Genomic DNA, 20,981 nt, shown 5'->3' with positions numbered 1-20,981 from the left:
CATCTCTTTCATCACTGTTCCTCTGCCACGTCTCCCAAACATATGTACATATACACTGGTTCGTTCACTCAAAAACATATGGGCAGAATTTATGATGAACCCCAGATAGCAGAAGAACGGAAATTTCCAATGAATGTGAAACTTCTCCGCGGCGAGAACCAAATGGCTCGAGTAGGGCCAGTAAGCCCAAGTGCACCAAAATCCAAGACTGGTGGATGGACACCCAAGGTCCTAGTAGAAGCGAAGTGACGAATGCAGGAATGACGGTAAGACAGCTTGACTAATGCTATTCCTACGTATTGATCGGCTACGCCCTGTCAGCTTGGTAGGGTAAACAGAATGAAAATCTTACACTCCAAATGTGCAGCGATTGTAAATCGTTGGTTTAGGATCGACTGAAGGACATCCGCCAAGCTCCGCGGGTAAGCCGAAGGACATCCACGAAATAAGAGACAAACTAAGACAGGCGAGAAGTAAGGTGAGTACTATTGAAGGACTGTGGGTACCGTCGAAGGACATGTTGAGTTGCCGTAAGCCCCGGACAGCTTCAGTTATTAAGGCGCTGAGCCGCACGAACAGTTAAGCACCCTCAACACATCAATACTGTCAATTGCAATCATGCAGATTACCGCTGTTCTTTTCGCTGCACTCGCCACGCTTGCTGCTGCAAATCCCCTCCCCACCAAAACGCTCGTTGTACGAGCAGAAATTGTTCCTGTGACGTGTCCTACAGTCAACAACGCTGCTGAAGCGAAGTATACAGTGAAGGAGATCACGGATGCCTACAATATTGCCGTGGGGCTCTTACAGCCACCACCTCACTTAGCCACAGGTAAACCGAGTAAGTATCTGGATACACTATGACATGTGGTACAATAGCTGACTGGAGATATGTAGACAGAGAAGGAGTTCGCAAAGCATACCCGGCGTATTACGGCAACTACCAGATGATCCCTGTGCCAGATGACTGCAACGTGCCCGATCTCTTAGATCTCAGGGAGTTCCCCATCTTGCGCGGCAAAGTTCCATTCGGGGATGACTCCAATGCAGGGCCAGATCGAGTAAGTACTCCAATGCTCGTCCTACCTAGTCATTCTTTGGACTTACCATACTGCAGGTTATCTTCGCTCGTAGGAATAATAACCAGTTCACGTACTGCTTCACTGTCTACCATCAAGACAACGCAGATGGCCAAGGCAGTGGAGATTTTGCCCAGTGCACCTAGCTCTGAGTAAGCTGCCTAATCGGCTTCAAATATTGTAGTCCGCGTCAGCCGAGCAAGACTAGCAATGTCGTCAGATAAAGTGAATACAATGCGATATACGGCATCTCCTGATACGCCTGATGGATGTTGCTTCATGGAACGGTAGCTCCTCTATCTCTAGGTACACAGCATAAGACGTGGAATGTTATTTCACATCGTCCATCTATCACACTCTTTGTCATCTTGCAACACTTGTCACTTCCTTTGTGACAAAGGCGGCGCAGCGGATTGCTTTGCGATATATTTTTCAACATGTGCCCGTTCTTCCACATACGACCATAGGACACTGAGAATTAGGCTTCCCGTCCGCTCAGCCATATACAAGCAGTGTACCGGCGGATTAGTAGTTAGGTGGGTGACCACTAGCGAATCCCCGCTGTTGTATGTTCTTGTTCTTTTTGTCCTTCTTTTTTTTGCGCATGCAGGCGAACGTCCACCTCTTTTTGCAACATCCTACGGCCGCTGTCGATGTTGACTCCAGCTGGGTCTGCTGTCGAGTCGGACATGGTCCAGCCAGTCTCACGTTCTGACCCGATACTAGCTCCAGGCTGTACACGCTAGTATTGAACATACCCCAAGAACGCTAATAGATATTCCTATAAACAACCCAAATCGCTAACTGAATCAACTCCGATCGGTCCATCTTCCACCACCCTCTCCAGGTCTAACTCCAGCCTTCTTTTCACTACCCGAGAACTTGGCCTCTTCCTCTTCCCACTTCTTGCGCTCCTGCCGCCGTCTCGCTGAGTAGGCGCGCGAGAACCTCCAGGCCTCGGTATCCGCCAAGTTCCATTGCTCCACGGCTTCGACAACTAGCTTCATGTTCCTGTCCTTGCTCTTGATAGCCTCGCGTGCCTTCTTCAACCGCTCTTCTTCTTTCTCGATCCACTTTTCATCCGGGATATCTATACCCTCGATGGGCTTGGGGGGGTCGGGACGGGGGAAGACGATGAGTTCGGACTCCTTGCTGGGTGAACTGGGCTCGGCATTCGCAGACGCGTTCTGAGGTAAACCGAAACCGAAGATCCAGTCTAGGTCGTCTTGGGTGATGCGCTCGGCTGTGAGCCATAAAGTATGAGCGGGGGCTGCTGCTACAAGCTCCTTGAACTTGAGTACGCGGTACTCTTCAGTGTGATCGTCCGGAATAGATTTGTCCGTCAGCTTCTTAATCCACAGGTCGCGTGCTGCGCTGTTGCGGAGGAAGTTCTTGTCTATCATGTCGCGCGTGTAGTGTAACGAAGTTAGCGTGTATGGGTGGGGAACGGTTCCGATGGTGAAGAACTTGGTCGTGTTTACGAATTCTGGGAACAGCTGAAGCTTCATTCCTTTGTTGGCATCGCACGGTTTACACTTTGGTCGATTCGGCGGGCACGACTTGGGCATTGGAGTAGTCGGACATTGCGTCAAGTTACGCGCAATGTCCGTTGTTTCGCGTAAAAGGGCAGTCGTGTGCTCCGGTGCAGGCTTGACGATTACCATACCTTCCGGATGTTGCTCTTGCCAGGTTAGGTGGAGGTGCGAGTTGACGAGGTTTGCGAGCAAGTCGAGGGCCTCGGCTTGCGTCGTGTTGGTAAACTTATCAGCGACCGTCTTGTACTTGCTGGAAATAGTAGGCATGTTGTAGGATGCGATGCCGTTGGCCTTGCTGTCTACGTCCATGTCCTTCGTGTCCAGGAGGTTGACCACCGGGCCACCCTCTTTTTTGGCAAGCTTCAACAGCTTATCCTTGCTCGCAGTGACGTTCTTCAGCAGCTCGTTGCCCATGACCTTCTTGATCGCGTCGTCGACCATGATGCGATCTCCAAAGAAGATGGCGTTATCCAAGGTCTGGACCCTCGACAGCTTGGCGTATTCGTTTCGTCGCAGAAAGCTGAGCATCGGGTTCTCGTACTCGGCCATGGGCAGTGCGAGCCAATTGACAAGAACGCCGCCACCCATGTGCCCCCAGGCCAGCCAGCGCATAACCTCAAACTCGATCTTCGGATCTAGCTTCATGCGCTGGAACAGCTGGTATTGTGGGTGGTGCATAGCCTCAGCCCGCGACAGTACGACAGGCTTGAAGCCCTGCGCCCACCATGCCCGTCGCCATGCCAGTATCAACCGTTGTTCCGCCGTAGACACGTCCTTGTCCTGCTTCTTCGGTACGTCGTAGTAGGTGTAAATCGGCGGTCGTTCGCGTAGCGGTGGTAGGAGGGCGGTGTTCTCATCGAGAGTTACGCGAGAAGAGAAAGGGTTGCGCCATTTGAAATCACTGAGCCACTCTATAGCGCCGTAAGCACTGGCCGTGGTACTGTTTGCCTGGACCGGTGGCTTGTGTGCTGAGGGGCCGAAGGGTTTGGGCACAGCTGGCAACTCGCCCAGGTCAGGCAGGTGAGCTTGCGGATGCTTTACGGCATCGGCGACTTCGTCATAGGTCGGGATACTGTCGCGTGTTGGAGTTCCGTAAAAGGTAAAGTTTACTATGACGAAGAGCAGAACGATGATGAGGACCTGGAACCTCCTCGGGGGCATCTGCAGCGCAATGGGCCGGCCCATGAAGGTATGCTGAGTCGGCATGGCACAATCGGGTGTAGAAGTGAGGTGAGTACAAGGCACACTATGGCAACACTGGCGACATGGGCGCTTTCAGACTACTGGAGCCGGTATCCGTGGTGGGCCTGATGTTGCTGATTGAAGACAAGGCGGCGCGAACTCAGCTCCGATAGGCGGTGCGAACAAGCTTTGAAGCAAACGTAACGAGCGACAAAAAGGCACAAAAGGACGCAGAAGTTGCAGATAGTGCACCAGTTGACACGCCGGGTGACGCGTCGTGCTAAGGGAACGTTTCCAGTTTGGCGAGGGCGAGGTGCAAGGCTAGCGCAGGGCTGATGATGCGCCCCAGACCCAGACATCCCACGCGTTTCGAGCCTTCGGTGGTGGGGGTCGCCCTGGCCGATGTCGCCTGAGTCGAGCATTTTGACGGAATGCGTCATACCTCTTCTGTTACTTTTGGTGTCTATGACTCTGCATTCTCCTTATTTTCTTCAATTTCAGAGGCCGTGAGAAGGATCGTCACTCCAAGCCTGAATTTCATACCTTCTTCTGTTCGCTCACATCCCAATTGGACATCTGCGAACTATCTACGCGCATGCGCACACTTACAACGCGACCCCGCCATATATTTCCTTGAACATGCAGGAACAGGTACGCGCGACGATGGCTTCACTTACCAAAGGAAGCATCCCGGATCCGACTGCAGACCTTCACTGGTCTGATTTCAAGGGACCCATCCACGAGATCTTCGCAGGCAATGCTCGCAAGCATCCCGAGCGGCCATGCGTGGTAGAGACGGCTACCAGCAAGACACCCGAGCGCAAGTTCACATACAAACACATATTCGAAGCTACCTCGGTACTAGCCCATCATCTGGTGCAAAATGGCGTGCAGAGAGGCGAGGTAGTCATGATCTTTGCCCATCGTGGCGTGGACCTAGTGGTCGCCATTATGGCTGTTCTGGCGGCAGGAGCGACCTTCTCAGTCCTAGATCCACTGTGAGTCTAGATTGTCCAATAGAGAGTGACCTACTGACATGACTAGATACCCCCCAGACCGCCAATGCATCTACCTCGAAGTCTCCCAGCCACGCGCACTCGTAGTCATCGACAAGGCCACCCGCGAGGCCGGTCCCATCTCAGAGCAAGTGAGAGACTACGTCAAGGACAATCTACAACTACGGACAGAAGTCCCCGCGCTCGAGCTCAAGGACGATGGAACCCTCGTGGGAGGCTCCAAGGACGGACATGACGTGTTGGAGGAACAACAGAAGCTCAAGGCCGAGCTGCCAGGAGTGCTGGTCGGCCCAGACTCAACACCCACACTCTCCTTCACATCAGGATCAGAAGGAAAGCCCAAGGGTGTCAAGGGCCGGCACTTTTCGCTGACCCATTACTTCCCATGGATGGCCGAGACTTTTGGACTGTCTGAAAACGACAAATTCACCATGCTCTCTGGCATCGCCCACGATCCTATCCAGCGAGACATCTTCACACCACTTTTCCTCGGTGCGCAACTACTGGTACCCAGCAAAGAGGACATACAGCATGAGAAGCTCGCCGAGTGGATGCGCAAATATGGCGCGACAGTCACACATCTCACACCTGCCATGGGCCAGATTCTCGTGGGAGGCGCTTCCGCCATCTTTCCAAGCCTGCATCACTCCTTCTTCGTAGGCGACCTACTAATCAAGCGCGACTGCAGGAGGCTGCAGAACTTGGCACCCAACGTACGCATCGTCAACATGTACGGAACCACAGAGACACAAAGAGCTGTCAGTTACTACGAGCTACCGAGCTGCTCCGAAGCGCCCGAATTCCTCGATACCATCGGTGAAGTCATCCCGGCTGGTCGTGGCATGAACAACGTTCAGCTTTTGGTAGTCAACCGCGAAGATAGGACAAAGGTTTGCAAGCCTTGTGAGAGTGGTGAGATATACGTGCGAGCCGGTGGTCTGGCCGAGGAATACCTGGGTCTGCCTGACTTGACTGCCACCAAATTCGTTGACAACTGGTTTGTGGACCAACAGAAGTGGGTAGATGAAGACAATAAAAGAGTGGAAAGCCAAGGAGCCGCTGAGCCATGGCGAGAGTTCTACAAAGGTCCACGCGACAGACTCTACCGCTCTGGAGATCTGGGCCATTACTCTGAGGATGGTAACGTACACTGCACAGGCCGAGTCGACTCGCAAGTCAAGATTCGCGGCTTCCGTATCGAGCTTGGTGAGATCGACTCACATCTCTCTGCCCATCCTTTGGTGCGTGAGAACGTCACACTGTTGAAGCGTGATGCCTATGAGGAGCCAACACTAGTCAGTAAGTTTGAACTTCATCCCAACTCAAATGTTTGCTAACATCATAGGCTACATCGTTCCTGAGATGAAGCGTTGGTACGACTGGCTCGAGGAGCGCGGTGCGAAAGACAGTGATTCCGCCGATGACACCAGCATGGTCACTTTATTGAAGCGCTTCAAGTACCTACGAGACGACGTGCGAGAGCATCTGAAGAAGAAGCTCCCCGCATATGCCGTTCCGTCAATCATCGTCCCGCTAATTCGATTCCCGCTGAACCCGAACGGCAAGATTGATCGACCGGCACTGCCCTTCCCAGAACCAGCGCATCTAGCAGCGGCAGGTGCAAGGCGACCTTCACAGTTGGGCGCAGCCTTGACGCCAACTGAAAAGACCATGGCCGGTATCTGGGCTGAGCTTCTGGGTGATCGCGGTGTGACAGCCGACGGTATCAGCGGAAGCGACTCCTTCTTCGACCTAGGAGGCCATAGTATCATCGCTCAGCAACTGCTCTTCAAGATCCGCCAAGAATGGAGAGACATCGATGTACCAATGACCACAATCTTCCAGTACCCAACGTTGCGCGGCTTCTCGGCAAACATTGACCAGGCTATGGACCCTATTGGTCTGCGTCTGGACACTGCAGAAGCCATCGATGAGGATCCAGAAGACGAGGCCTACTCTGCCGATGCCAGAGAACTCGCTAACCAACTGACCGAGTTCAAGACTAGAGAGCCGCTGAATCCCAAGGACGAAGTACATACTTTCCTCACTGGCGCGACAGGCTTCTTGGGTGCTTACATTCTACGAGACGTCCTGTCGAGGCCCGGAAAGGTTACAGTACTCGTCCGTGCAAAAGACATTGATGCTGCACTCGGCCGTGTCAGGCAAACCTGCTCTGCATATGGCATTTGGGAAGATAGCTGGGAATCACGCCTGGAGCCTCTCGTGGGCGATCTAGAAAAGGAGAACTTTGGCCTTGAACCGAATACTTGGAATAAGCTCGTAGACTCTGTCGATGTTGTCATCCACAATGGCGCATTGGTACACTGGGTATTGCCGTACTCACGTCTTCGCGGACCCAACGTCATCTCCACCATGACCGCTCTCTCAATGTGTGCTGCGGGCAAGCCCAAGAACTTCGGTCTTGTCAGCTCAACATCAGTACTTGACACAGACTACTTTGTCAAGCTGTCCGAGAAGAGCCTGGCCAATGGTGGGACAGGTGTGCCTGAAGATGACGATCTGGAAGGTGCTCGCAAAGGCTTGGGCACTGGTTACGGCCAGTCTAAATGGGCAGCCGAGTATCTCACACGACAGGCTGGTCAAAAAGGGTTGAGTGGCTGCGTTATTCGTCCCGGCTATGTCTTAGGAGACCCAGAGTACGGCACCACCAACACCGACGACTTCCTCGTGCGTATACTCAAGGGTTGCATCCAACTTAAATCACGACCCGACATCACAAACACCATCAACATGGTTCCTGTGACTCATGTTGCTCGCGTTGTCGTGGCATCCTCGTTCAATCCGCCCATCGCGCCCCTGGGAGTCGCGCAAATCACATCACACCCCCGTATCACCTTCAACGAGTTCTTGGGAGCCCTCGAGAACTTTGGATACAATGTTCCTCTTGTTACCTACCCAGAGTGGAAGCAAAACATGGAAGCTTATGTCTCTGACCGCTCTGGTACGAAAGAGGAGAATGCTCTCCTACCGCTGTATCATTTCGTTACTGGAGACCTGCCTGCTGATACCAAGGCACCTGAACTCGACGATAAGAATGCGGCGGAAGCCTTGAAGAAAGATCAAGTATGGACAGGTGAGGATTGGAGCAAGGGTGGTGCGGTGACGGAGGACACTGTAGGTGTGTACGTCAGTTATCTCATCGAGCTGGGCTTCATGCCGAAGCCAGAGAAGAAGGGCATCAAAGAGCTGGTCATGAGCCGACTGACGGATGCTATGCGTGAAGGTATGAAGCTGGTTGGTGGTCGAAGGGGTGTCTAGATCACCCTCGTCAGACCCTGTAGTGCACATTGAGGTCATTTTTAGCAAGGGATCTGATCCTTCGTTTAGCAGGAGATCGAGAAAAAGCACATTTTTTCAAATTAACCAATGCAGCACTCGATGATCAACATGTATACATGTCGGAAGTGCCGGATGCTCGTAGTTGATCGCGACGTCCTCATCGAGACTAACATACAGTTTGTTGACGCTGAAGTATGCAGGTGCTTAGGCGCCTTTCCATCGCGACTTCCATTTACGTCGGGTGACATCACAGCCCCATCAACGTTACAACACCCCGCCCAGCGCCATAGAGCATCCTTCCTCGCAGCGCCAGCTGCTAACCGACGTTTGCCTTGCAGCTTACATTTCTTTCCATTATTATACCCGGTTCGCTAAGGTTGTCCGCGGGGCGGAACACAACTCCGCCATGCTGTGTATTACCACCGGCTGTGGCTGCAGCAGAACGCTTATCGCCAGATCACTGATGAATCCGATGCCCAGGAGCACGCGGTGAATGCAACAACGCTGAGGTGGACGTCACTGGCAGCGCTTCGTGCTGTATGGCATGAGGCATTACCAAAGGAATGGTAGGTTTGAGCCGGTCACTGCTGTCCCTTCGATCAGGGTGCGAACAGCATGCCGAGAAAGCGACGGGCTTATTCAGGTCAAAACAAAGCACCTGATAGAAACCAAGCCAGCATAGCCAGCGGACGCCAGGACAACTGGCGCCTTCAACAGAGTATCTGAGCTTCTCATGTGCCAATGCCAAGATCGAGATCAGCAGGGCCAACTTCGTTTCAGCCACGCTTGGAGCCCGGATTCAGACTCTGCAAAGCAACTTGCAGCTATTTCCGCCAACAAGCGCTATCAAATGCGCTCCGCCGTTCCGACTTGGATTGGCGATGCGACACAAGGAGTGCTCGCGACGTTGCACCGCGGGGCCGTAACCAGCCGCGCCTCTGTGGCCCCCTCAGTTGTATAGGCGCGTTGGAGAACCGCATTGGATTCTTGTGGGGTGTCATGCCTGTGGTACAACAGTCCACGATCCGTCGGTTCAATATTTCCTAGGCACAGCACCACGCATCCAGCGAACACCCTAGACAGACCATGGTAGCGCTTGTTTCCGGCTTGGCGTGTTCTCAGAGGGCATTGCACACGACGACGAGGTGCACCAGCGTGCGGCGGTCCGTTTGCTCAGCGTTGCTCAGCATCGTCGGCGCGAGCCAAGACAAAGGGCGAAGATGATAAAGATGAGAGCTGGGGGCTCCAATGACATGAGGCCAGGTCGCTGCCGCGAATTCCGTCTTTGGTCTGAGCGGCGTCTGGAAGAGAGTTGCGCTGGGACCGCCCACGCAAGCCGTGATTGGCCGTCCCCGTCTTGAGATGCTCTGCCCAGCCCCAATGCCGAGCCTTGGGGATGAAAGCCAAGCCCAAGACCTTCTCCCAAGGTCTTGAGAGCGTAATTGTATGTAACAAGAGTCTTGCCTCTCCTGAGGGAAGTCTCCGCCTCTTCTATAACATGCCCGGCACCTCATCCACTTCGCATGTCTCAAAGGGTCGTCTGATGCCCGTCAACCAGTGACGTCGACTACCAATTGCCGGCAATGGAATCCCAGCGTCCGCCGGTGTCATGTTCGGCCACTCCCCCCCAGCAGAGCCAACCGCTGCACCAGCTATCAACCAACGCATCCCCCGACGAGTACAATTACGCATACAACGAGAAGGAGCCATATCAGCGACAACAGACCATCCGCATAGACCGTCACAGCAAGTCGAGTTTTGGCCGTGGCCATGATTCCGTCATCTCGCACCCGTTCTCGCCAAAGGCATCCTCTGCGCCAAGCCCCTGCAGCAGCATCTCCTCGATCGGCCAACAACGCAACTCAACAGCCGAGATCCGATACTCCAGTAGATCAGAGATAGAACAAGGAAGCATACAATATCCACAACAAGCGCATCTTGATCCAGAGAAACATGGCTACGGCTCGTCGCAAGGCCGCCGATCTCCAAACCGTGTGTCTGCGGCCGGACCAGACGGCGATGCGATCGTCTACGACAAAGGCGCCTACCATGAGAAAGGCCCAGAGGAGAAGGCATGGCAACTACTGGTATGTGTTGTACTTTTTCGAAACTCTCTGGAGTGTGGCTAACAGCATGCAGTTTTGGCTCTGCGCCCCCTGTGCTTTCCTCTCCGGCGCCATCGCTCTCTGGACGATCTTCGCTCTCCTGATCTCGCTCGCACTAGCACCATTGCGATTATGCACCAAACGCCCGTCATTTTCGGAACAGATCACGGCCTTCCTTGCACCAGCGCTGAACCTGCAACTACACCTGGTCTATTCACACGACTCGACGACTGGCTACAGTGCGCCTATGCTTGTCGTCATCCACCTGTTTTCACCTATTGTCGCATTCGGTGTCGCAATCGCCGCATGGACCGCCGCAGGATTCTGGTTTTTCTCGTTGATATTAGGAGACCCTGGAGGTCACGACGGACACAACGACGGCAAGGAGAGCATCGTCGGCGTACGGAACTGGTGGGAACGATGGCTCTCGAGGGGACTGCGAGAGACGAATGTCTGAAGAGAAGGCTATTGCTACGACGACGAGTTTTTGATTTTACCGTTCGCCCAGTGACGGGACGAGCGATGTTTAAGCGGCATATACCATGGCGTACTTTTGTTTTGGTGGGGCATCGGACATGAAGGAATGCTGATCTGGGATGACAGCACGGCGTTATTGGGCCTCTCTGTGTAAGAGTAGGAGAGCAAGAGAAGCTCGACATGATATACCCCATTTGACTCGAATACCACAACATCTCTACAACATCCATAATGTCTCTTGCACATGCAACTCGCAATCGTCAGTGTACCTCGTACGAATCACTTTACACCGTTACATTTCCAAGCAGGTAACCCGCGCTTCCAAGCCACTACCCACGCCTTACCAAGGAGTCCAGGCGCAAACTCACCCGTACTCAGCCCCTCGGCCCCTCCAATGCTTCGAGCAACGCCACACGCGTCCAAGACGCATGGCACCCAGAGAGCGGAAATCCAGTTGCCCCGACCGCCCGATCCAATCTAATTGCAAGCCACACATGGGGAGTGAGCATGTTAGCAGCCCAATGCTTACCGCCGCTCCGCCCATTCCGCTACATGTGTTTCGACACGTTATCTGCTCACCGCAACGATAACTTCTTCTTGCGGCAGACTTGCCGTCCAAGACTCGTGCCAATACCGCCCAGATTCCGCCGCGGATACGCTGTTTGCGCTATGGGGCTCCGCTCGGGCTTGGGGTTGGGGAAGAAGGAAGGGGTGGGAAAAGCAAGGGCGGTGGTGGAATATTGGAGAGTGTAAACAGAGCACGTGTTTGGGGAGTGGAATTGAAGGTCTTGTGAGGGGTGATGAGCTACGAATCTCTTAGTATAAGCCTACCCTTTATCTACATCATCTTGCTCATCAGCGAGTGAACCCGCGCATTCCTCGTGTCTAGTAGTTCATCCCACCAACCCTCCCCAGTGACACAAACCAGGTATCCCCATCACAACCGCCCAGGCCAACACCAACACGCAATGCACCAAGAACCCCAAGCAGTCGTTCGTAATAATCCTCTCGTGATGAGCGGAATAATCTCGTACCCAGGCGCATCCATACGTAAGAAAGCCAAGACGTATTACGGTGGGGTTTCGCCGAGTGAGAGACTCACGGACAGATGTGGTTTCATGTGGTTGCGCGTCGCTGGCGCGTTCGCTTTACAACGCTGAGTAGATGTGTATGTGCAGTATAGCAAAGGCAAAGGAAAGAAGTGGCCGGATACAAGACGGGTATGTCGGCTTGATAGCACTCTTAGGTCGCTAAGATAGAGTTCTGTGGGTGTGGCGCGTATGTCCTGCTCATCCCCCGATTCCCGATTCTTGGGGAACGGACAGGCTGGGTGATGAGTGTCACAGTTGGTAGATCGTCAGCTCACTCGGGTAGAGTTGCGATCATTGTACATGTCCCCATACTGCAGTCTGGCGATATGAGACCGATTGCTTGGACTTAGGTGATGAGCAACATGCTCGAGGGAAAGTTCCGCGCGGAAAAAGGGCCGAGGAGATGAAGCTATCTTTCTCGGTCCTTTTCCCTTTCCTTCTGCGAGCTGCGTTTGCGTTCGTTGCCAATGTGAAACCGGGATGTCCATCTGACGTGTGTCTGGGCATGCGGATATCACGGCTTGCGCTGTTTATGCGATGGGTGTGATCGTCGCTTTGTTATGTGAGGGTGCGGCGCGCTGTGAGAAGTGCTGGATACATAGGAACGGTATGCTGATCTTGTGTACGTGTGTGAGAAAGTATTTGTATTCATCGAGTTGAGCATGCGCTTGAGGTTTGATGCGCAACTGTAGATTCGTGTTCGTATTCATCGTACTCGTGACGTACACTGCTACGATCTAGAATTCCTTGACAAAAACATTAGGGCATTAGACATGAGAATAAGCGTATCTGTACAGAAAAAATTATGTATGGTACAAGAAGGATAAGAGGCGGAGAAAGCGGCGTTCCGTCCGCGTTCATACGAAAGCTTTGGCTTTGGTGTGGAACTTGTGTGCGGGCTGTGAGACGGTATGTGTAAGGTCTCTGGTGTCGCAGTGCGATTCGAATGGCTTGTTGGCGATACGAAAGGACGCATTCGTATACAACTGATCGTGTAATGCTGACGAACGTTGCTTTACTTCGTCGTTTTGCTCCTGCTAGTAGGGGCGTGATATGTGGTCGTGCTATCATCTCCGGGTAGGGAAACTTCAATCGTTCCCGCTCGAATGTACTTGTCGTATAGTAATCTGACTCTTCATCTTCTTATGGCCTCTACCCCGCATAGTCTCTCTTGCCATACAATTCTTCAGGCACTGCTCAACGATCGAAGGGTCGCTGTCGAGAAACTGCTCGTTCAAGAACCAGCTCGAGCTCCTTTGTACAGACAGCCGCAAGCAACTCCTCTCACTCCCGATCTGCTTCTGGAAGTAATGGTCGAGGAAGGCGTAGGAATCGTCAAAGGTCTTGTAGCAGCTGTTGCATGCAAACGTCGCTTTGTCGTTCGTCGCCATTGGGTCGAGCGCAATGTGCGAGGTGAAGAGTATACATCTGGACGCTGGCAGTCCGGAGTGTGCCGCGACCGAAATGCATGCATCGCAGTGTGGGCATATCTCCCTGTCGTCGTGTTTATCATGTGGGAAAGCTTTCTTGGCGCGTAGTGTGCTCGATTTGGACTCTTTGAGATCTTTCCGCAGGTTGTCTGCGAATGGGCAGAACTCTACTTTGAAACGTGGAGGGGGGAGAATGGGCGATAGAATTGGCGATTCGAGACGTGCGTATTGTTCGCGTAGAGCAGTGAGGCAGGCGCGACGGACGCTTTTGGCGGTCGTAATTATGTCGTCAATAGGTATCGTTGGTGTCGAAGAAAAAACGCTGTCGTAAAGTGGTTGTCTGATTTCGTATTGGATTCGCAGGAGTTGTGCTGAGAGAATGGTGTTGCATTTTGCTACACAAGGTCAGTCTCTATAATCTCAGTATTGAACCGCGGACTTACTGTCGCCTTCCTCAAATCGCGCCCCAAATCTTGCTTTTCCTTGCTCCATGATCCTTTGAATCTGTCGCCCCAGACTCAGAGCTTTGCCAACAGCATCGTCGCGGTTCTTCGTGCCGAGACATAACCATTTGGAACGCGTGCGACGATGCCGCGCCTGCCATTGCTCGTACGCCTCATGCGCATCTTGGAATTCGCGATCGATGTCCCATAGCGTAAGAGACCCATGTGTCGATTTCTCCCACGAGACAGCCATGTTAGACATTACACCAGAAAAATACGCGTATAGAATCGCAAAAACAAACAAACAAGAGGAAGCGGGGAAAGCAGGCGAGCGACGAAGGTGAGTTTCAGAAGGGAACAACTATCCTTAAAGCAGGAAGAGGTCTACCGTATGGGGAAATATCTCCAAACCGCACGATCTCGATTAAGACGCAGAAACCTGAAAACGCAAGGGCATGGAGAAAACAGGGTCCACAAGCTTGCGGGTGCTGCGCTGGCTTTACATAGAGCTGCGAAATCCTGCGTCATGTCACCTGCAGGTACCAGGGCCACCGCATAGGGAGGCTCGCAGGCGTGGAAATTAACTGCATATCCATTGCCGTGGCTGTGTGGCGGGTCTGGGCGATATTGAAGGATTGAAGAAGCGAAAGATTGCTCCGGCACCTCATTCTCCTTTCCCAATGGTACGCAAGCTCCTATGCGCCGCCGACCAAGAACGACAGGTCCATGTGGGAACATGCTGGTCCGTGAAATTCAGAGAAGGGAACTATAGCTGGTAATCATATCGCGGGTGCCGAGGATCGTGATGAAGATGCAGGGGCAGCAGCAATGATCCCTCGCGCCATGGTCCGAGCATTCCCGTATCCTCCGATTAAGGACGCCTTATTCGAGTCGTGGCACGCTACGGTAATGACAATCACCGCCGCATTGAATTGGCCTTTGATACGGTCGTGAGTGTTGTTCATGCGAGCGGCGTGTCGTCGCCTGTCAGCCTATCGCCGGTGTTATTGAGTGAAGCTTCGCTACCAGGGTTGCGCCGGATTGAACCCCACGTCTCTCGTCGTGTCGTGCCCCACCATGGAGATCCTCGAGCTTCGCTCCTGCTTGCTGGCTTCCTCTGTTGATTGATAGTCATACTACATCATACAACAATGTCTACCGGCCACTCACACGAAGGCGCGTCGCATTCGCATTCGCACGAGGCTGCGGATCACGGCCACACGCATGAGATCCTCGATGGGCCGGGGAGCTACCTGGGCCGCGAGCTGCCCATCATCGAGGGAAGAGACTGGGAAGACCGGTCCTTCACTATCGGAATTGGAGGGTACGATGGTCCCCGTGTGACACGTACATGTCGCTACACTGCTCGGCCGATGTTTGCCTGTGGCAGGGTTGGCATGGCATGATGTACTATATCCTCAAGATACTGACCAGCCTAGACCAGTAGGCTCGGGCAAGACGGCCCTCATGCTAGCCCTCTGCAAACACCTCCGAACACGCTTCTCCATAGCCGCGGTAACAAACGACATCTTCACGCGAGAAGACTGCGAGTTCCTCACCAAGAACAATGCCTTGCCCGCGTAAGAGCAGCCACAATACACATATTGCCGGAGCATGTTTGACGCGATTGTAGTGAGCGCATCGTCGCTGTCGAAACGGGAGGCTGCCCCCATGCCGCCGTTCGCGAAGACATCTCCGTCAACCTCATGACGCTCACAAACCTGCACCAAAAGTTCAACACGGACCTCCTGCTCATCGAGTCCGGCGGCGACAACCTCGCTGCGAACTACTCGCGCGAACTCGCCGACTTCATCATCTACGTTATCGATGTCTCGGGTGGTGATAAGATCCCCAGGAAGGGTGGTCCGGGTATCACGCAATCAGACCTTCTGGTCGTCAACAAGATCGATCTTGCCGAGGCCGTCGGTGCGGATCTGGGTGTCATGGAGCGGGATAGCAGGAGGATGCGTGAGGGTGGACCGACTATCTTTGCGGTCGTCAAGAGGGATCAGGGTGTGGATGCTATTGTGGACTTGATTCTGTCAGCGTGGAAGGCTTCTGGTGCGACGCAGGCCAGAAAGGAGAAGTTCGAGCCTACGTTGATGGAAGAGAAGTGAAACGACAATGAAGAAGCGACAGTGTGTCACGAGCAAACTCAGTCATGGCTCACGCGTGTTCGCAGACATGATGTTTATTACAGAACGAGAACGCTACGATTTACAGACTATAAGCAATTATATACTTGGGAACCTTACAGCTTGGCACCACCCTCTACATCTACACTTCCCTTCAGCAAGTCCCAATCCGCCATGGTGAATACAACATATCCATCATCACCGCCACTCTTGCCCTTGCCAGATCCAAGAGCGGCCGGGTGCCAGTACATGGTATCGTACTCCGCCTCTTCTTTCCCTTGCTCCTTCGCCTCCTTATCCGCCCTTTCCATAAGCTTCCTCAGATCAATACCGTCGTTTCTCAGCGGAACCTTGTTCTGCTTGTTGTTGTGCATCGTAGTCTGCTGTTTCTGTATCCTCAAGAAGACAGGCACTGCGTATTTCGGCAGCTTCTCCTTCGCGTGCGCAAGTAGCGCGTTGAAGTTGAACGAGTCTAGATGTGCGGGGTCGATGTAGATGGCTGCACAGCCTGCGCGACCGTCGTAGCCAGGCACTTCGACACCATAGACGTTTGCTTCTTGAATTCCGGGGAAAGAGCCAAGTGCCTCGCTGACTTCGGCTGTGCTCACGTTCTCCGACTTCCAGCGGAAGGTGTCGCCGAGGCGGTCCATGAAGAACCAGCGGCCGTCGGCGTCGCGGCGGAGAGCGTCGCCTGTACGGTAATACAAGTCGCCTTTCCGGAAGACATTGCGTTCGAAGCGTTTCTCAGTAGCATCCGGGTTATTCCAATAGCCGACAAAGGCTTGCTCGCTCGGCATCTGTACGAGGATCTCACTGCCCTCCTCGTAGGACTTGCGTTTGCAGAATCCAGTCTTGGGATCGCGCAAGAGGTCTCCGGTTACGAAATCGATCTCGACTGGGACGTAAGTGTTGTGGGAGCGCCAGCGCTCGATGAGACCCTGGTGTCCGACTGAAGTTGCTGTGAAAGGCCCACGCGAGCCATTGAAAAGCGCCATGACGCCTTCTGTGCTGTTGAAGAACTCGCCGACGATCTCGATGCCGAAGCGATCGACAAAGCGCTGCCATACATCGGGACGAAGACCGTTTCCGAACATGGCCCTGACGTTGTGTTTCCGATCGAGCTCGCTGGGAGGGGCGTTGAGAAGGTACCGGGCGGTCTCTCCTACGTAGACTATGGCGGTGGATCTCGAATCGCGTACATCGGTCCAGAATTTCGATGTGGAGAACTTGGTGCCGATACAGCATGTAAGGCCGGTGACCATGCAGACGAGTGCCGTCGTGCCTCCCGTGCCGTGGTATAGAGGCATGCAAACATACCACCTATCGCCGTTGGGTCCTGTCTTCAGTCCCATAGCACCCACACGTTGTGTCAAGCCGACTGCTCTTTGCGTCTCGAAGGGGCAAGCTTTCGGGTGTCCGGTTGTGCCACTGTTCTAGTTAGCATCATCCTCTTCGCAAAAGCCATCGCGGTAACTAACCTTGTGTAGAACAGGAAGAGCGGGAACTTCCCCTTCATGCCCACCCTAAGCTCATCCTCAGGCCTAGTAGGTTCCAACCTCGATATCTCTCCCTTCAACCCGGTGTCCAAGACCAGTACAGTCATGCCCAGCTCGCTCTCCAGCCTCTCCCTCACAGCTTCGATGCGGTCTCTGCACTCCTGGTCTTCATCCACAAGCAGCACCTTGGCGCCGCTGACTTTCAGGCAGTGCACCAGCGCATCGCCGGCGAGGTTGTAGTTGATCCACGCCGGCGCGCTTCCTATGCTCCAGCTACCCAGATGTGCAAAGAGGAACTCCGGCCGGTTCATCATGTACATGGCAAAGAGCTGCCCGGGAACGACGCCATTTTGGCGGAGGTATTGGCCGTATCGGCAGGCGTTTGCGTAGGTCTCGGCCCAGGTGTAGCAGCCGGTTCGGGACCAGATGCATTCTTCGGTCGAGGGCAGGCGGTGGACTTGGGCTTCGAATTGGTACCACAGAGATTGGCCTCTGCCTTGTGCTGTTGTCTTGTTAGGAAATGGTGGGCACGAGGCTTGTGTAGCTCGGGCTTACAATTCTTCTCGAGATCGCGCGCGGCAGCTTTCAGGACGCGTTGGCCTTTGAGGTCTTTGGTGATGTGGTATTTGGCGTCGATGTAGGCTGCAGCGGCAGTAACGCCTGCGATTGCGCCTGCTACAGCTTGAGGTGCTTCAAAGCTTCGTTAGCTAGCATGTACGATAAGGGTCGTGTAGAGATGGTCGGGAGCTGGATGGGACGACAAGCGCGCCACGGCCGCTACACGAGATGGGGACACGCACCGATCGGGAGAGCCATGATGAGATCTTTCTTGTATGTCTATGAATGAAGAATGTATGTGAAAGATGCGCAGAGAAACACTGAAGGTAAATGTCGCGACAAAAATACGCCGAAGTCTGCCCAATGCTTCTAGATAACCTGCGACATGGCCATCCGCAACGTGATCAATTGCCGACATGCCCTCGGTCTCTCAACCGCCGTTCTACGCCAATGCACGCGGCTGGCGGCCCCAGAGTACCTAACCCCACGTGTTGAGCCCCACACCTACCCGTAACTCTGCTCTTGCAACCTTTGTTGCGACGACTTCGGACCTTTTCCACATTGGCGATGGGTTAGATACTTGGTGATGGTTGATCCGCCTGGGCATAGGATAGCTGGCGGAGCCATGCCTATATTTAGGAAACTCAAGCCCGCTAACAACACTCTTACAGTCACAGTCTAGGAAGAAAAGTTCTTCTGTCCTACGTTATATTGTTTCGTATCGACATTACCGGTATTCATACTAGAGCTTCGCCTCAGAACCCCTAGCGGAATGAGCATTATACCTACATTACCGCAGCTCTTCCGACAAACTCACATGTGCTTGTGGAAGAAGTCCAACACCATCTTGTATCCGCGCTCATACTCCTTCCTGACCTTCTCCTGCGAAAGGTCACTGCGCGCCGCCATCCACCCGTGGATCTGGTCTGGGAACCACTCAACCACGTGAGGAACCTTGATACCCTCCTGCCACTTCTTGACGTCATCCTTCGACTCGTCGCCTGATGGAAGCATGATGTAGGGGATTTTGATGCCGGGGGCGTCGTCGCCGGCAACCATGGCGGGGTGGCATGCTGCTGCGACCTTGAACTTTGTGCCTTCCATGGAAGACAAGTTGACAATCTGTATAGTGTTAGGCGATACGTGTGAGGTAATCTAATTAGCTTTTCCATACCTTTCCGCCCCAGCAGAAGCCAATGATAGCCCACTTCTCAATTCCGTACTTCTGGGTGAGCTCATCAACAATCTTCGGAATGCGCGGCAAAGTCTTGGGTGGCGCAGCCTGCGACTGGAAGAACTCGCCCATCTTCTGCTCCTTCTCCTTGGTGTCCGGGGGCATCCAGGAGATGTCGGCTGGCTTGCCGTCGAAGAAGTCGGGCATAAAGACCTGGTACTTCTGGCTGTCGGTGTAAGCCAAGATATCAGCACCTTGGAGTGTTTGGTTGAAGAATCCGAAGATGTCGTAGACAACTAGGATTCCTTGCTTTGCGTCCTTGGGGCCGGTTTGGTCTGTTGAAAGTCAATTGCGGTCCCTGGTGATGTCGTGGTGCTAGAACGTACAAGTCTTCAGTCCATCTGCCTCAATGTAATCGCCCTTTGGTTGGTATCCCTCGCTGACTACAGCGGGTGTGTTGCAGCATGCCTGCGACTGTGTGGATTCCGTCGACATCGTTGCGGTCTGTTGTTTGGATATGGCGAATAGCCCTTGTTTGCGTGGAAGTGCTGTCTGACGAAGTGTAAAGGATCGTGGTGCCGCGATTGAAACTCTCCGTAAGTTTTGAGGTAAGAGTCGAGCAGTTGGAGATTGAAGAAGTGAAGTTGTTCGTGCAATGACGCGCATTATGAGCTGCTAAGGTATTTGTCAAGCTGTCAACGACGGTTTGGGTGGGGAACTGAGCACCGCGGCTACCCCACCATGATGTCACCAATAGCAATGATGAAGTAGACACAGTGCCTAGGTGTAACAGGGACTAGGATAGTAGCGCTTCTTCCAGAACCGTCTACTATCACATTGAAACTAGACGCTCTCAGTATGGACTGCTCAAGTGCCTTTCTACTAACAGAAGGTAGCGCCACACCGGACCTCGGGAGCCACGAACAACGTGGCTTCGCGCGATCGCACACTCCATGTACCGCCCAGCGACCGCAGTGTTCCTCGAGTGCAGGTAGGTGCGAGACAATGCATACCACAAAAGGCTTTGAAATCGCGGTACTCGACCAAGATCATCAAGCATCGCGTCCACTCGTAGCACCACAAACGTCACCAAATCTCCCATCTTCGTATCGACGCGCAAAGTCCAATTGCGTAGCCCAATGCTCCTCCATATACTCCGCATCCCTTTTAAGCATCAGATAAACCCTCAATTTGGTATTGAAATTCCACGCGCGTTTAAAGAGAAAAATCTTCTCTTCAGGAAGGTCCTTCTGAAACAAAGTCAAAGCCCTCTTAACTTTGCCCATATGCTCATTCAGATACGGATGAACCTGCGTGACAAACTGCCTCAGCGTAACTGGTCTCCCGTCTGCGTTCTCGATGACCAGATTAGGCGGAGGCTTGCATGCACAGTCTGGCTCTGGGCTGTCGTCGCCATGATGCCAGCCCTCGTGTAATGTCCATATGTCCTCACTTAGCACCTCGAAACGATGTCGACTGGGTACGGAGAGAGGTGTGTTCGCGCAAGGATGATCGAATAGTGGGACGAGTGTTTCTTCGTTTTTGGGTCCTGTCGTGATTTCGATGTCTTGTAGAGGGGCTAACAGGTTCCAGCGTAGTCGGTATAAGAGGTCCTCGCGGATTTGGGTTCCCATGTCTTTTTTCCCTTTGGTTTCTTGGATGGGGAGTCGGGGTGATTTAAGTAGAAGAGCGAAAAGTCAAGGAAATTTACTGGTCAGTCTGTTTGGGTTAAGACCGGGCAAGGTGCATGTACCTAGAAAACATCCCATGTGTGGAGCGTACCTGACAATATAGGCTGCTTGTAAGATTCGCTAAGCAATTACCCGGACCACGCCACGTGCTAGATTCCACGGCTCCACCATTGTCAAACAAAGTGTCAGAACCCCCCCAGCACATGCACAACCTCCCGTCAGAACATCCCGGATATGACTCTCTGATTTTGATAGCTTCAGTAGATTCA

The 20,981-nt window shown here is 53.3% G+C and overlaps 8 protein-coding genes across 8 annotated transcripts; 4 read left to right on the top strand and 4 right to left on the bottom strand.

The window, feature by feature from the left end:
* Nucleotides 1–618: 618 nt before the first annotated feature.
* Nucleotides 619–1,225, top strand: J4E90_007371 (uncharacterized protein; the record flags this gene model as incomplete). The annotated part of the gene is made up of 3 exons (XM_051436910.1): nt 619–841; nt 898–1,061; nt 1,118–1,225. 3 exons carry the CDS (start codon nt 619–621, stop codon nt 1,223–1,225), a joined length of 495 nt encoding a protein of 164 aa, XP_051289656.1.
* Nucleotides 1,226–1,888: 663 nt separating this feature from the next.
* Nucleotides 1,889–3,820, bottom strand: J4E90_007370 (uncharacterized protein; the record flags this gene model as incomplete). The annotated part of the gene is made up of 1 exon (XM_051436909.1): nt 1,889–3,820. One exon carries the CDS (start codon nt 3,818–3,820, stop codon nt 1,889–1,891), a length of 1,932 nt encoding a protein of 643 aa, XP_051289655.1.
* Nucleotides 3,821–4,459: 639 nt separating this feature from the next.
* LYS2 (putative NRPS-like protein biosynthetic cluster) lies at nt 4,460–8,091 on the top strand (the record flags this gene model as incomplete). The annotated part of the gene is made up of 3 exons (XM_051436908.1): nt 4,460–4,794; nt 4,841–6,111; nt 6,158–8,091. 3 exons carry the CDS (start codon nt 4,460–4,462, stop codon nt 8,089–8,091), a joined length of 3,540 nt encoding a protein of 1,179 aa, XP_051289654.1.
* A 1,604-nt stretch (nt 8,092–9,695) lies between these two features.
* On the top strand, nt 9,696–10,674 carry J4E90_007368 (uncharacterized protein; the record flags this gene model as incomplete). Its single annotated transcript, XM_051436907.1, has 2 exons — nt 9,696–10,199; nt 10,252–10,674. The coding sequence occupies 2 exons, from the start codon at nt 9,696–9,698 to the stop codon at nt 10,672–10,674; spliced, it is 927 nt and encodes a 308-aa protein (XP_051289653.1).
* A 2,199-nt stretch (nt 10,675–12,873) lies between these two features.
* On the bottom strand, nt 12,874–13,911 carry J4E90_007367 (uncharacterized protein; the record flags this gene model as incomplete). Its single annotated transcript, XM_051436906.1, has 2 exons — nt 12,874–13,610; nt 13,659–13,911. The coding sequence occupies 2 exons, from the start codon at nt 13,909–13,911 to the stop codon at nt 12,874–12,876; spliced, it is 990 nt and encodes a 329-aa protein (XP_051289652.1).
* An 898-nt stretch (nt 13,912–14,809) lies between these two features.
* On the top strand, nt 14,810–15,775 carry J4E90_007366 (uncharacterized protein; the record flags this gene model as incomplete). The annotated part of the gene is made up of 3 exons (XM_051436905.1): nt 14,810–14,982; nt 15,098–15,238; nt 15,292–15,775. 3 exons carry the CDS (start codon nt 14,810–14,812, stop codon nt 15,773–15,775), a joined length of 798 nt encoding a protein of 265 aa, XP_051289651.1.
* Nucleotides 15,776–15,909: 134 nt separating this feature from the next.
* J4E90_007365 (putative NRPS-like protein biosynthetic cluster) lies at nt 15,910–18,105 on the bottom strand (the record flags this gene model as incomplete). The annotated part of the gene is made up of 4 exons (XM_051436904.1): nt 15,910–17,221; nt 17,272–17,791; nt 17,845–17,979; nt 18,090–18,105. 4 exons carry the CDS (start codon nt 18,103–18,105, stop codon nt 15,910–15,912), a joined length of 1,983 nt encoding a protein of 660 aa, XP_051289650.1.
* Nucleotides 18,106–18,589: 484 nt separating this feature from the next.
* On the bottom strand, nt 18,590–19,516 carry J4E90_007364 (uncharacterized protein; the record flags this gene model as incomplete). The annotated part of the gene is made up of 4 exons (XM_051436903.1): nt 18,590–18,611; nt 18,665–18,969; nt 19,022–19,356; nt 19,408–19,516. 4 exons carry the CDS (start codon nt 19,514–19,516, stop codon nt 18,590–18,592), a joined length of 771 nt encoding a protein of 256 aa, XP_051289649.1.
* Between the last annotated feature and the right edge of the window lie 1,465 nt (nt 19,517–20,981).

The sequence above is a fragment of the Alternaria incomplexa genome, assembly GCF_024043165.1.
Source record: "Alternaria incomplexa strain BMP 0042 chromosome Unknown scaffold_10, whole genome shotgun sequence".
Lineage (NCBI taxonomy): Eukaryota > Fungi > Ascomycota > Dothideomycetes > Pleosporales > Pleosporaceae > Alternaria > Alternaria incomplexa.
The sequence above is the reverse complement of the archived record's forward strand: the minus strand, read 5'-3'. Positions and strand labels throughout refer to the sequence as shown.